This window comes from Tachypleus tridentatus, chromosome 2 (genome assembly GCF_004210375.1).
Source record: "Tachypleus tridentatus isolate NWPU-2018 chromosome 2, ASM421037v1, whole genome shotgun sequence".
Classification (NCBI taxonomy): domain Eukaryota; kingdom Metazoa; phylum Arthropoda; class Merostomata; order Xiphosura; family Limulidae; genus Tachypleus; species Tachypleus tridentatus.
Genome location: NC_134826.1, coordinates 57,779,304 through 57,796,253, shown reverse-complemented (window position 1 = coordinate 57,796,253; position 16,950 = coordinate 57,779,304). Strand labels below are relative to the sequence as shown.

Genomic DNA, 16,950 nt, shown 5'->3' with positions numbered 1-16,950 from the left:
TCCTAATGATAATCAATTTACACTTCTTTCTCTATAAACAAATGTAGCCATATGTTTGTGTGCACTTTCATTAAATGAAATATATTTAAAATGAAGTATATAGAATTTTAATATTGCTTCAAGCATAACTATAAAGCATAAAAAGTATATTAAAGTACAAAATAAATTTCTCAGTTCTTACCACTGCATCTGTGGTCTATACATTTCTCATTGTCTAAGCATTCAGTATCACTACTGCAAGCAACTGAAAGTAAAATTGAAAATTATTTTTCTAACAGCTGAATCTTGTGAAGAACTTTTGTTTCTAAAGAATTAAATGAGCATTAAAAATGTCAGTTTGATATTTTTGTGAAATATAAACAATATTAACTACAGATTAAAGGTTAAAAATTATGAATATATGTACAGAAAACAGACTTTAAAAATCACAGAGTGAAAAACGCTTGTTCTTACTTGTGCACTTTGATGCTTCACAGTATTTTCCAGGTCCACATTCACTGTCACTAGAACATGTTGTTGACACTGAAAAAAGTGACAGTTTTAATATGTTGCATATTTATAAATAAAATAAAATTTCATTGTAACAGTATTTTATATCAACGAAGTAACTAAAAGAGAAACAAAAATCAATACGTAACATTAATTAGAAATGTACACCTTTTTTAAATACACAATACATCAACAAACAAGCTAAACAGTTATAAAACAACCTATAAATAGTTACTTCTCTCACCATAACAGAATTGTTTGTGTATAGTAATAATAAACAACAGATCACAACACAAACAGATATATCATAAACACTTTTTCAACTCAGATATAAATAAAAAACTAAGCAAGCTATAAAGTACTACTGAATATTCAATTATTTTGTAATTGTTACCAAAACAGAATACTCAAAGTACAGCATGATCTACCTCTATTACACTCTTTCCTGGGATCTCCTGTGAGCTCTTGTGGACAGATGCAGTCAATCAAATGATTGGTTACCTGGCAAAGTGCATTGATTCCACAAATACTAATTCTGTCACATGGATCTGAAAAATATTACATACCCTAAGTTTATTTATTTCGTGTATTTTTAATAAAAAAACAAAAAAACGATAAAAATCAGTTACTAAAAATATTTTTCAAAGTGCAGCCAGGAGTGTGTTTAATTTAAATAATCCAAACTAACATTGTAATATCCTCATGGCAAAACAGTGAGCACTATCTAAAACTATTACAGCTATATTATTTAAGTCTTTACAGATTTTCTGACAACGGTAAAATACTTCTAAATTTCCACAGGAAGACTACTTGAGACAAGCTAAAAGGCTTTAAATATTATGTAAGTAAACATCAGCTGAGCAAATATCTAAGTGCAATCAAGATCATTGGGAAAAAATGTTTTATAACTACTAATGTTTTCTCAGTGAAGAGTAATATAAAGCTCAAATGTTTATTAATTAAAGATTCATATTCTGTTCTGTTTCTACACATTTATTTTGATCAGCTTGTAATAACTAAGAATTTTCCAATAAAACACTTTAAGCTCAAGATATTGATTTTATCTGAATAATGTTTATTAACTGCTTACAGAATTCATGTTCAGCTTTGTATCAAAGGAAAACTATACTTTAAAATACAGATAATGACAATGTTATGACTTTATTTTGATAAATAACTTCAGTTATATTAACTGTTCTTTCAAAGAAATAGATAAATGAGTGCATGAGAACTTACTGAGACATTGACTGGTGATGCAGGTCTCATTAAATGGACAATCACTGTCTCCTCTGCAACCAGCTAAAAGATGCAAGAAATGGAGGTTTCTGAAAATGGGGCTGATTTTGCTGTGTTATAGCATTTTTTTTAAGGACTAGTGTAATTTTCTTAAAATAAAATATATTATTGAAGCAGCTAATTCGATGTTTAACAGCAAAAGTTGTTACACTATCTCACTCAGTAGATAAAGTTTGGGCGAGATTAAGTAGAGATAAGATGTATCAAAATAGATTTATGGGAGCTGTGCATAAAAAACAAAAACTTGGAGATGAAGCACAGGCAAAATTAAGAAAATTAGAAATTATCAAAAAGCTTTAACAATAAGAAACGTTTAAAATACAAATTGTTAACTTGAAGATAAAGAAAGTACAGGCAAATTAGATAAAAGTGACATGTATCAATAACATGAAAAGTAACTTAGATATAAAATTAAGACAATATTAACTTCATATGCAGCAAAAACAAAAACATTGTAACTTGGAGATTAAATTACAGCAACATTGAGATGCAACAAGGAGTTTTTCTAAGAACTATTTAAAATAAACAATAACTTCGAAATAATAACAGCAAAGTCTATAAAATCTTGAAATAATAACAAGTACTAGCTACTGACTGTTCAAAAGTGATTCACTTTATATGGATATGGCCTGAAAAATATATGCATTTTCTAGTCATGGTATATTCATTTATCTTAATACATTACACACTAGACCAAAAAGTGTTTTTTAATCATACAACCATTGTTTTATTCTCTAATAACTTTATGTTTCAAAAAACAAGTGAAAAAACATCCTTATAAATGAAAGGCACTGGTGATTTAGATCATAGTTTTCTTTATAATAGTGTTTTACAGTAGTTAACTATATTTTGTGTCAAGTTCTCATCACACTGAACCATGATGACGTTAAAATGTGATGATCAATTCTACTATTCATTGGTAAATGAGTAGCCCAAGATTTGGCAATTGGTGGTGTTGACTAGTTACTTCCATCCAGGCAGTCACTACTGAATTAGGAATAGCTAGCACAGACAGTCATCATGCATCTTTAAGCAAATTTCAAAATAAACTAAATTATATTTTGCCAAAAAATTAGATGCCAGTTAACTGTTAGAAAAGTAAGTCTCTAAGTTTCATCATTAAGAAAGCCAGAACAATGTTTGCACCATTTATAAGCTTTGTTCAAAGTTTGACTATTTTTGAATGTCCAAAATTGTTTATTCAGTATCTTATCACAATTAAGCATCTATTTAACAATTAATACTCTGTTTTTGTAATACATTAAAAAATGTTGGATATATTTGGAAGGAAGATCTTACATGTTATGTATATTTTAGTAAAATGTGCAAATGTTTGACATGTACCGTAAGCAAATGAATATATATGTAAAATTTAATTTGGAAGTGAAAATTTTGTATACATGTGGTGGAAAGTAACAAATATTTACATAAATATCTGAAATTATATTGTAACATATGATATACAGATCTTCACGAGTGTATGCTACATATACATATATTCACACATTTTATTCCACTAGGGGTAATAATATCTCTTACTTTGACATAGATTTTGTTCACAAATCTCTCCTGATGGGCAATCTCGATCTTGTAAACACTGGATGATACACTGCCCACTGGAACATTTTTCATTTACTGCACAGTCCTTACTTGTGCTACAAGCCACTGGGAAAGAATAACATTGTTAAATAACAAGTCTGAAGTAGAATACGATTGTTTATCTCAGAACATTTGTGATCATATTAAGTTATAATTTTGGGTAGCAGTTCTTAAAAAATATATTACTTTATAAACTATAGCAAAATATTTTACACAAAAAAGACAAAACAAATTGTATGTTGTGTATGTTTTATACATACACAAAAAAGTATAATATTTGTTTGTTGTTAAGCACAAAGCTACACAATGGTCTATCTTTGCTGTGCCCAACATGGGTATCAAAGCCAAGTTTCTAGCATTATCTACATATAAGTCTGCAGATGTATCACTCTGCCACTGGAGGACTTCTTTTACAATAAAAAACAAAACTTTGATTTTGTGATGCAATAGCTTAAGCTTGCTATTTCTTATTTGTGTCATTTTAATACAAAAACGTTTGTTAATATTTGTTTAACTGGAATAACACATCATAAAACTGGTCATCTCAATTTACTTTATATATTCAAACAAAACACCCAATATTTTTGTGTCAAAACTATGTGCTTTACATAAAAAAAAATATAAAACTTACCTCTACAGAATCCATTGAAACAATAATACCCCGATGGACACTGTGTGTTATCATTACAGGGAGTAGTCACTCTGATACAGCCAACATTAGCATTGGGTCGACCAACAAAATTGGGAGGGCAAAAACAAACAGGCCGATGATTTACAACCTTGCATTTTGCATTGGGTCCACAAGTGGCACTTCCTTTACATGGATCTAAAATTATCACAAGAAAATGTTAACAATATAATAATGTTTGAGTTTCACTTAATTTTATTTGAATATTACACAAAATGTGCATTACCTACTCATTAGAGCCTTAAAAAAGAAACAACAACATATTCTCAGAGACAAATTGTTACATTTTCATTAAATTAATTTTGTATATATATTGTTAATACCCACAATAACTATATATTTCAATCTGTTAGAGCAATAATACCTCATTCAGATCTCAGGTAAATTTCACATATCTTGGTTGACAGGACATAACCATAACAGTTTCTTTGTATGATTCTTTAGCCACAGTACAATATATTTCTTTTAGAAACATCCTTTATTACAAAGTACTGAGTATGCAATACAATACAAGTAATGTTTTTTTTTGTAGCTTCAAATAGTTGATAATTAACAATGACTTTTATTAACAATGACTATTAACATTTGACTTTTATTGATGTTCCTAAGTGTTTATATGTGTGTGTGTGGGTGTGTTTGTGGATGGATATGTTAGTGCCAAAGTAAAAAAGTAGTCAGAAGCAAATATTTTTCGACAAACTGACTTGTAATGTGCCTTTACACAGGATAAAACTGTGATTTGATTAAAAATTTTGATCTCTGAGTCTGAATGATTTTGAGCATTGATACCAGTATATATAAAAGCAAGTAAAAAGAAACTAAGGTAGAATAATTTGTAGATTCTTTGATGTTTTGAAGGTGAATAAGAAGTCTGGTGCATATAATATCAACCAGTTTTGGTAAATTTCCAAACAAACAAAAATAAATTGAAGCCAAACATCATTATGACCACTGGATTACTGAGAAGCCAGTTAATAAATGCAGAAACTATTCGTTTGGCAATTCTGTTTTTGGCACCTTCTAGTGACAAGTGACTAAACTAAATGTTGTAGAACTATGACCTAAAACAAATTCATGACTGTGTGGATGGCTCTTGTTTATTCTCTGTTAATAAAAACTAAAGCAAATATTACTGTAAATATGATCTCAATAGTACATACAGGTTTAAAATATTTTAAAAAGTTAAATTAATCAGTAGAAAACATTTGTAGTTTTTATTTTTAGTAACACTGAGGGATTATTACAGCAAATTAAATAATGATACATGATATTTAAAAGCAACAATTATTGGAATAATTTCCAAAGTTTTAACATTCAGAATTTGTTATCTTTGAATTTTCAGTTCTTCAAATACTTTACTGTGGAAAACATTATATAATATATGTAGTTTGATCTTTCTAATTCTTGCAGCTTTCTGTATAGCTTTATGCTTAACAATAACAACAAAGATAAATTTTAAAAATATTGTAAATATGTGAATAACAGTATATTTATTTACCTCTACACTGATTTTTGACACAAGTCAACTGATCTGGACACTGGTCACCAGCTCGACAACCAACTACAGAGAAACAACATATACCATGATGATGCTTTCAACATTTTTATTGATATAAGAAAAAACTTAAAAAGAATGAATTAATGGCAGCATAATATTATGAATGAACTTAAGTAACTGCAGCTGGATAATAACTGAGGAACAAAATGTTATCAGTGCAACTAAGTGAAGATGGCTAAATACTGCTTATGTAACACAGTTACCAATGCATTTAAGCAACACATAGTTATGAAGGAATTTAAAAGACTACAGCTAAATAGTACTTTAACAAAACAGTAAATAATATAATTCAGAGAATACAAATAATACTGCTTCAGCAACACATAGTTGTCAACACATTTAAGTTATTACAGGGTTATCAACTAGTTTAAGTGACTACAACCAAATACTGCTTCAGCAATATAAAGTTGTCAAAAGATTCAAGTGACTGCAATTAGTTATTGCTTGAGCAACATGATTATCTATACAACTAAGTTGATAGAAATAAATACTGTTTAGCAACACAGTTGTCAACGGATTTTAATGTTCAGAACTAAATACTCCTTGAACAACACATAGCTATCAATGCATTTAAAGTGTTTTCAACCAAACAGTGATACAGCACCACATAGTTATTAATGTACAGCCACTTAATGCTACAGCAAAAGAGCTATCAAAGAATTTATAGAGATGAAACTAAATATTATTTAAGTAGCGTAAAGTTATTAATGCATTGAAGCGGCCACAACTCCATACTGCATTAGCATCACAGTTATAAATTCATTAAAGTGACTATAACTAAATACTGTTTCAGCAAAATATAATTATCAATACATCTTAGTGATGAGAGCTAAATACTGCTTCAATAGCATTAAATGATCAATGCATTTAAGTGACTACAGCTAAACATTACTTCAGCAATAAAGAATCATCATTGTATTTAAGTACTACGTGTTGTTCCAACAATATAGAGTTATAAAATAATTCAAGCAGCTACAACTGGACACTGGTTCAGCAAAACACATTTATCAATCCATTTAAATGATTATGAAATACTGTTGCAGCAACAATACAAGTTACCAATACAATGAAGTGACTACAATTAAGTATAGCTTTAACTATAAAGTTATTAATACAATTAAGTGACTAAGAATAAATATTGCTTCACTGCCAAAAATTATCAATAAATTAAATGACTAGAAATAAAAGCTGCTTCAACAACAAAGTGGATAAATGTTTTTAAATCATGAAAAGTAACTACTGCTTCATTAACACAGTTATATTTCAGTGCAATGAAGTGACTACAACTAAATATTACTTCAGTAGCACAAAATTACCAATGAATTAAAGTGAGTACAACTAAATACTACTTCAGTAGCACAAAGATATCAATGATTTTAAGTGACTACAACTAAATACCACTTCAAAGGTACAAAGTGGTGGTACTAAAACTGTTTTTTTCATGTAAACTGCCTTACTTGTTAATGTTTTACGTTAATCGCAAGGCACGTTTTGTTTCCCTAAATTATGATGAACACTGACCAAATGTATTCAGCTATTGCATTAAGATTCCACTGTTCAAATTATGAAGTTTGTCCAGATAGATAAAACAATACTATTTACAAAAATTTAAATTGCTGGCATAATTTAGTTGTGAATATACAACAGGTAGAACCTCAACACACAGAATTGTCTGCCTAAGAGATTGGGTGTTTGTACTTCAGCATAAAGCTGCACAATGAGCAAGAGCATCAAAACCCAGTTTCTAGTGTTGTAAGTCTGCAGATATGCCATTGTGCAACCATGGGGTCCTTGCCTAAAGAGATCTGCATGCATTTAGCTTTGATTTGACTCTCAGGTAAATTTGTAAGTTTAATGTAAGCTGTGTTAGTAGATGATGACATCATTATGTAAGAAGAGTCCTCCAATGTGCAGTAACTCTCCTTGAGCATTTGTACTGGAGATAACTTCATTCTTAAACAAGGTAAAAAAAAAGTTGCATTGGAAATGGGGAGGTCAGATAGGAATATTTGTGATGGAGGTGACTATCTATTAGATACATTTTCAGTAAGGAAAATGTTAATTCTGAGATAATACTTTTCCTCTTCACATGAAAACGCTCAAATCCCACAATGAAGTGGTGGAGGGGCCAGAGCACATATTAAACCTAGATGAGTTCCCTTCAGGACTCACCTAAAAGGAAAGTCCATGAATTCTGGTACCTGAAGGCAAGGGATCTGCAGGAGCACATTCAAAGGAGACTGTATCTTGTCTTGACCAGCATATACTCTTTACCCAAGATGAAAAGAGGGAGAGGTAAAAGAACCTTAAGTGTTGCAATGATAAGCAGAATTCAAACATGGCCAACTGAGTACCTTCACACAAGCAGTTGTTGAGCTAACATATGTAGTGTAGTTAAAGGAAAGAAGTACAGTGAAAGAGAGTACAGGAAGAATTGAAAACAAAAACCTTCAAATGATGATAAGAAGAGGCAATAAGCAGAATAAAGATGAGAGGATAAACATGAACCAATTATTCAAACACAGATTGTGGAAGAGTGTGAAAACTTTAATAAAATGTCAGTCAGGTATGGTAGTAGGATTAGAGGACCAGAAAGGAGTACTGAAATAAAGGGGAAAGAACACGAGAAGAAACTATAGAACTTAAAATGAAAAGGTAAGACATAAAACTACTTAGAACCCAGTAAAAGTAGAAATCTAACAATCCAAGTCAAAAAGACCAAAAGGTGGCCCACAGTAAGATAGGTAAGAGGAAAAAAAAAGGAAAATAGATTAACATTGTAAAACCTGACACAACTGATAGATGAAAAGAGATGATGAATGACAGAAATGGGATCAGAAAAAAGAACATAGTATCAGAGAAGTCCAGCCCTGTGAGGAGTGGACCAAACAAACTTGATACTTAAAAATGAAGGGACCCCATGACTGAAAGAGAGATAGATGAGGTAATAGAAAGAGAGTGAGAACTGAGTAGAGGAAGAGTGGACCCATATTTCAAATGACAGAGCAGACTAAAGCAGTGAAGACTGAGCTTAACTGAGGTGATAGAAAAAAAACTTGCCCAGATGTACCAAACATAAAATGAGTATGAGAAAATACACGTAAGAAATGATAATCCAATCTAGTCAGGCAGCCTCCCACAGAAAAATTCCAGATGTAAGAAGAGTTCTCTCTAGAAGGGATAAAGAGAAACCAATTATTTATGGAAAACAGGAAGTTTAGTCCCAAACTATGAACAAGGCAGTCAAATGTCCCAACAAGTCAAGGAAAGGAGCAGATGCAAAGCCAAAAGAAAGGTTATACAACTGGAAGACATGAACTCTAAATGAAACAAAGAAAAATATCTGGAGGACAAATGGTAAATGAGAGAAAAAGAGGTGTGGTGAAGAGATAGGCTGCAGGTATGAATATAAATTACCCATCTGATGGATGAAAATGAAGACCAAAGATTGCTGAAGAAAGACAGATGGGCCCCCACAGAACCAGAGCTGGGATAGCAGTTGCTGATAAGATGAGCAACAACCTCAACACTAGGAGCCAAGTAAGGAGGTATACAATGGGAGGAATACAAGTCAACATAATAAAAATAAAAAAAGAGAACAAACCCCTCCAGAAAAAAACTCCCCTGGAATACCATGAAGTGCTTCAATCAGAAAGTAAAGTATCAAAAGCTAATGTAAGGGTGTGATAAGAAAGACAAAAGTGCAAAATATGGGCACAATAAAGGATAATAGAAGTTAAAGAGTTCACCTCAAAACAGGGAAAGGAAAGTCCATAGAATGAGAATCAAAGAATGGAACTGAATCCTGTGAATCAGGATAAAACAGCCAACTGGACTAAGAGGACAAGGTATGTAAACAAAGTGCACAGCTGATGAAGATACGAGACTGCAGATATCCAAAAGCCAGATAAAAAATAAAAAATAAAGGGGAAGGATAAAAAAGAACATATCTATGAAATCAAGTCGAGGAAGGGAAGAGTGATAACACTGTTCTGTTAATAAAACCATGCCTTGAGTACGCCTTGATGGGGGAAGTAGCAACCCAAATTAACATCATCTTAAATATGTTGAAACAGGAGAGAAGGAATTTTGGCTGAATGGACAGGAGAAGGAAGCCTAATGTGAATGATGAAACCTACAAAACATGAAACTATGACTCTCATATTCATTACAGACAAAGAGCACAAAAGTCACAAAGACTGAGGTCCCGTGTTAAGAATATTATCATAATCATATGATAAAAAGAGAATTATCATCATTTGAGAAATTATAATGCATAAATAGAAAAAAAAATGGTTTCCTTAAGAATAAAAAAAAAGTGAAAATGAAACAAACATTAAATTTTTGTAAACTTTCACAAATCTCATAATAATTGAATAAAAAGATTAAAACACACCTATTCCAGACAGTACTAAGGAAAAGCAGAAAGTTATCACAAATACAAGTATTTAAAGGGAGTTACTGTGCATGAAGGTTGTACAACCTTCCTGCTAGTGGGAGTTACTGTGCATGGAGGATGTGCTGCCCTCCTACTAGTGGGAGTTACTGTGCATGGAGGATGTGCTACCTTCTTGCTAGTGGGAGTTCTGTGAATGGAGGTTGTGTTGATACATGATGACATCATTGTACACTAACACAGTTCATGTTAAACACATGAATTTAGGTGGGAGTTAGCTCGAAGGTTAACATTTTCTTAAACTGAAAATGTATTTCAAATAATAATTATGTCCTCCCACACTTGACTGTCATGGTCTCTTTCCTTCTCCATCTTAGAATTAGTCTGATGCTTTTCTCCCTTGTTCCAGTCTTTTATACCATACTTAATTGTCCTTGACAATATTTGTTTTGTGACACTCTCTACCTGTGCTAATGCACCTTTATCCTGGTACTGTATATAAGCACCTCATTCAGATAATGTTATAACTCAATCCACAATTTCTAACACTGACCCTTAGTGGGAAGGAATGGCAGAATAATGTAAGAAGAGTTAAATATTACTGGAAATATTACTTAGATTTATTTGTTAGCTTCCAAAACATACTTCCATTCACACTACAGTTAGAATCCCACATCAATAAGGTGGAGGGTTTGGTGAGGGCTTTATCCATACAGAAAATGTCTGTATAGACCATGGATTTGTCAAAAGAAGATTTACACCCTAACTGGGAAACTGCACTATCTCCAGAACAGCTACGTTCTTCACCCAGAACTGTAATTTTAAATGATTTATCATATCTATCAGCTTGGCATGAACCAGATAGCTGAGATTCTACTGCTCAGGGTTGAAATTACAGAGCCATTAATTGTTACAGGCAATAGGTATGGATATACTTATTCCCAATCTGTAGCTGTAGAATGATGTATCCCAAGCAATTAGAATCACAAGAAGAAAGTAAACAACACTGAAGTGGACAAACCTTCTCCTTAACCCAAAGAAGTCTGAAAGGCAACACCCTGAGCTCGAAATAATAGGATTTTGTATCCCATACCTAACTTGAGGAAACAGAACTCATGAGGTCTGGAATTATGAACTTCCATCTTCACTCCTCTACCAAGAGGCAAGATAAATTATTCCTGTCTGAAATTATGGAGACATGGAACAAAATGTACTTAATCAAGGATATGAGATGGGTCCACTCAGCCTTCTGAAATACAATGAACAAAATGGACCCTCTTCCATGTACTGAATCAATATTGATAAAAAAGGTGTTGTAAGGGCTTCCTAGCTCCACTAGTAGAATCTGAATGGTAATGCACTTTGGGGAATCCTGAGGAACAGTGAACCAAATTACCTAAATTTTAAAAGCAAACTGGCCCAAATTTATTCAATCCAATGAACAGCAGAGATGGGCAAGTACCCCTTATGGTTTATTCATGATAGCCCACGAGCTGCATTCAAGCATAGTACAATAATACCACCCAGTAAGCCACTAGATGGTCTGTTGGAACACCTCACTTCTTCAGGGCCTGTTGCAATCTAAATAAAGTAAATTCAATTAATGGTTGCTAGTGCAGAATTGGTTTGATAAAAGCACACTTGACAAGGTAATACTCACCACAACATGATACTATGGTGAAAATGAGGTAGAAAACCTGAAAGGTGAAAAAAAAAGACAAGAGTAGCAATAAAAATACTCACCCCTTTATATAATTTAGTGGATGTGGTTGAAATAGCTACAGGGGTTAGTTGAAAACCTTAGATGAAGATACTGTCAGATCATGTAAATAATGTGATATAAAAGTATTGGGGGAACTCCACATGCTAGCCTGCACAATGTTCTTCAACAAGCAATTCATCTGGGCTGCTAAGAACACAAGTCCAATGAATCAAGTTATACATAATTATCAGACGTCTCCTCACTTCAAAGAGAACCCTGAACAAGTAATATAGATAATTTTGTACCCACCTCATCAATGTAACTAGGGGTAAATCCTGAGAAACTGAATTATTCCAATGAATAAAAAGTCATTGTCTAACATCTCTAAAGGCATTATTGTGGAAAACAAAACCTTCAAGACCCTCACTGCACATAATAAATGATTGAAAACTGATCATTTGTAGAAATAATAAATAGTGATGAAATGAATTGATGAAAAGGATTTATCCCCTTCTTTGGCTGCCAGTGTCTCAGGAAAATAGAACTACTTTGAGTAGGTAGATAGAATGATAATGTATCCTGTTTACAATCAGCACAAACTACTGTGTAGATCAGTATCAACAAAAACACCTTCAGTGAAAAGTGGTACATGAAGCTAAGGTCATAAATGGTTGATGAGAAAGGCAAGTAATGCCACCTTAACATACCAGTCAGGTAACTGGAATGGTATTGGGCTCAGCAAACCAACAAGAAAAAAAACCCCTAGAAACACTGACATGACTCTCTCCCTTTATTCCCAGACCAACCAAAATCTAATAACCCAAGAACTAAGTTCCCAAATTGCAGGATATGTGAGAGATGGAACCACATACATTGGGTGGATAATGTTGATGAAGATGTGAACTGAATGACTAATCCTGACTCAAGAACCTGTAGTGCCTATGTACTTGTGGTTAAGGTTTTACCATACATCTAGAAATTCTCAGAGCTGAATTCCTACAGACCCCTAAAGCATCCACAAGTAACTGATGCTGCTTATGCTTGGTGATCCTGAGACTCTTCCAACAAAAAGATTAGTTTTAGGAAAACAACATGTTGGACTATCTGGTGTGTCAATTGCATAAACTGAAAGTTTTATTTTATGAGTTGTGAGTCCACATAAGACATTAATCTATTCAGGTTAACTACAAACTCCACTCTAGAACCCCTATTTTCTAGGATCATATGTATTTTTTGAGAGTCAGATTGTACTTACACCTAGTGGTGGTAGGATAAATCATGTAAGCCTGAGAAGCCAACAGAGTAAAAGAAGGCATAAGAAAAATGAATCTAAATCCTTTCTCCAGAATGTCCAGTATCACCCTTATTGTAGTCTCAGAGGTCCCCAGAGGAACACCACTGAACTGAATACACGTCTCCATCTCATTACAAATAAGATAACTGACAGTTTCAACTGAAAGTGACTCTTCCAGTTGATTATTGAGCAACACTAAATATCAGAAGTGGAATAGGAGAGACCCAATTTTCCTCCATGTGGGAAATAATAATCTAGAACTAATGCCATATACTGCTTTCAAAATAACAACAAAAATACTTATTTCTTTTTTTTTTTATTATAAAAATTAACTAGGTAACATGAAGTATCTCCAAATAATCATAGCACACAGAAACTCATTGGTGAATGCTTTGTCAAAAAAAAAGTGTTAATATTATCTGATTGAGATGCTTATATATGGTTCTAGGATAGAAGGCCTTTTGATGTAGGTGGAGAGTGTTACAAGACATATACCACTAAAGGCAACTAAAAAGGGTATAAAAGACTGAAACAAGTGTCATAACAGTGTTAAATTGAGATATCAACCTGTACTCCTTTATGACCATACCTTATGTCCAAGAGCAGGGCTAAAGAGAAACAAATGTTTCTTAGTGCTTCTGGTTGTGTTGCAAGCCCTGAAGAAGCTTCTGAGGTAAGTCCAACACTACTACCATGACAAACTGGACTGAAGCAAGTGAGATAAAAATCAGACCAATTCTTAAATGAGCAAAGGAAGAAACTCTGGCAGTTAAGTAATAGCTGTAATGTGAGAAGGAGGTAAGTATGTTTTGGAACTAGTGGTATGCAAACCTCTTAGGCAGATGCATGACAAATATAGCAGTTCTGTGTGTGAAGACATAAGATATCATCTCAGAAGTACAAATATGAACAATTTGTTCACGACATAAGACTCACCTTCACAGTGATTGCTCACACAAATTTCATTTTGTTTGCAGTTACTATCATTATGGCAGAGTTCTGAAAGAAATAAATTGAAAAAACTCAGGTTTTGATTTGTACTAATATCAAATTAATTCTTGCAATCAGTCCTTCTATAGCTTTCTTATTTCTAGCACAAAAATATATGTACAAAATAACAAATAAAAATTGAACCATATCATTATACTAAGTTTACTGTGAGTGTTGTGCTTTTATATGCAGCTCAAGGCCTATATCTGCATATAGTGAAAAGTTCTAAAATGACCTTATTTTTAACTAAAAATAATTATTAGTAATTTTTAATAAAATTTTTCTGATTTTTATTTCTTTGTATTTATTGTAGAATAGTTTAATAATTTTATCTAAAATATCTTTATTAATCCCATTAAATATTAATTTTTGTATATATATATATTTCATAAAGTAATTTCTTGTAATATGAAACGTAACATTTTAACTTTTTGAAAATATACAGTATTATGTATCTTTTGCACTTACATTATTGTAGAATTCTGTAACACTGGCTTATCTACATGACCAGATAAGTAATACTTACCCACACAGTGATTGTTAAAACATTTTTCACCTACAGCACAGTCATCGTCTTTGTTACATTCCACTGATTATAAAAACAAGCAATAAAATAAGTTACAGACTATTTGGAACTCCACCAAACAACTATCATCACAAGAGTTTTAAACTACAAAATATAAAAAAGGAAGAAATTCGCTTTCTAGTACAAGTTTTCATATGTTGTTGTTAAAAATGGAGGTTATAATAAGTTAAAGAATGAATTAAAATAAAAACAGTTATTACTGATGTTTTGGCTCACACTGTTTTCAAGGTGTACTAAACTTTGGAATAAATATAAAACAACTGCTAGTATATAGCCTTATTCTGGAGTTAAAGTAATTTTCCACCTTATTGAAAATTCTCTTTCCAATGAAGAAGTTTTCAAAGTCTTTACAGCACAACTTATAAATAATGTTAAGTGATCAGAAATCAAATTTTGGTGACACAATTAAACTTACTGAGTCTATCCTACAAGTAAACCTTTCCTTTTTTTTTTTTTCTTGAATAACATTACAGCTGAACTCTAATCAACTTCTGAATCAGGGTGATTTTATTATTTTGAACAATATTATCAATAATGCTTCAAATAACTAGAGTGATAAAAACATACCTAGACACTTTCCCCTAATGCAGAAGTGATTTAAAGGGCAATCAGCAATGCTGGTACAGTTTGAAGGAACTGAAAAAGAGAGACAAATAGTAACTCAAGAAAATAAACATATTTGATGTGACTTTAATTTTTCATATTTCCTCACATTAATATTTATAGGAATATATAATTTAAACACATTGGTTTTTGTGGTAGTTCAATCTTCATTCCTCAAATATTCATGAAGAAACACATTTTAACATGACCAGAGTATGTTTTATTATAATGTATATACGATAAATCTGAAACAATGAATAATTAAATAAATAAACAGTACTCTAGTAATGCTAATCACATGAAACAAAATGTCTTACATCAGCTTGTATATATCTGTGGCAAAATAAGAAACAAATGATATCTTGTATATTATTAAATTGAAGAATGTAGCTTGTATAAATTTAAAATTATAGACAATAAATTTATTTTTAACTTACAAAGAAAAATCTTTCTAATCACAAGCCAAATAATTTACATGCATATAAATAAATATATATGATTGGAATGTATTAAAAGAGTTGTATACTTATGAAAAGACAAAAAAGTATGATAAGGATAGCACACTTATATAAATAAACTAAAACTAGCTCTTTTAATGGAAAAAAGTTCAAAAGTCAGTTTAAATATTCTTACCTCTAAAACATTTCTCTTGAGGGTCACCAGAAAAACCTGGTGGACAATAGCACTGATGATTGTGGTTCTCAACTCTGCACAGGGCATTGGTGCTACAGATAGTGATGCTTTCACAAGGGTCTGATGAATTTAAAATAAACAAACAATTGACAAATTAAATAAGCTTTGTTAATTTTCTACGGGTATAGATTTAAAGAGTAATTATAGAAAAACAACTATTGTTAATCAAAATACACTCTATGAAATTATATTGAATTTGTAATAAAGTTTGTATGAAACATCTTAATACACATTATAGTTTTATTGATATATATATATATATATATACATTCTTTATCGAAGTGAAATAAGAACATCAGTGACTTACCTTGACATTTGTTTTGCACACAGTGTTCTTTGAAGTACAGTCTGCATTAAAGTGGCACCCAACTGTAACAAGAAATATATAAATCATTATTTGTTTCTTATTCTTAATAAAATCATTCAAAATAACAGATTTATTGGGCTAGTTATAGTGATTAAAAAAAACAACATTTCTTGCCTTATTGTTATGGTTCATTGCATTTGTAATTCTAAAAAATACAATGTAAAACCACACTATTTAAATAATAATTTTATCAAAGAGGGACAAAAACTACTACAAATTATAAAAGAATCACATTATTCATATTAGCTACATACAAGAAAGAAATGTTTCATGGTTACTGGGAAAAAAACAAACTAAACGTTTTCAATTAATTCAAGCTTATGAAGTTTTCCTCAGGTGAGTAAAACAATTTTATTTCTTTTAATTAAAACTGTCTTATATACAGTACAAGTTTTAGAAACAATACAAGTACAATAAAATAAATTTCCTAATTATATATTGAATCATAATTTAGTAAAAAAAAAACTATTTACAATATATTAAAAGGTAACTAAATAACTTTTAATCTGTATATATTCAGGCTAATTTTACATTTGTACGTTACATACAATGAAAAATAATACTAACAGTATTGTGTTCATGAAAATGATTTCCTACAGCATACAGAAACAGTTTCACAGATGCATCTGTATATTTCTGGTCTATCCAAGTTTATATATTGATTTAAATACTTCAAAATCTAAAAGTCT

At 31.4% G+C, this 16,950-nt stretch overlaps 1 protein-coding gene across 1 annotated transcript in view; it reads right to left on the bottom strand.

Moving 5' to 3' along the window:
- The window catches only part of LOC143245504 (uncharacterized), a 357,087-nt gene that overhangs the window by 86,000 nt on the left and 254,137 nt on the right, over positions 1 to 16,950 (bottom strand). The window contains 13 exon segments of the mRNA XM_076491867.1: positions 182 to 244; positions 454 to 522; positions 918 to 1,037; positions 1,726 to 1,788; positions 3,325 to 3,450; positions 4,016 to 4,210; positions 5,571 to 5,633; positions 13,959 to 14,021; positions 14,539 to 14,601; positions 15,166 to 15,221; positions 15,224 to 15,234; positions 15,835 to 15,954; positions 16,202 to 16,263. Of these exon segments, the coding sequence (XP_076347982.1) occupies positions 182 to 244; positions 454 to 522; positions 918 to 1,037; positions 1,726 to 1,788; positions 3,325 to 3,450; positions 4,016 to 4,210; positions 5,571 to 5,633; positions 13,959 to 14,021; positions 14,539 to 14,601; positions 15,166 to 15,221; positions 15,224 to 15,234; positions 15,835 to 15,954; positions 16,202 to 16,263 (1,074 nt within the window).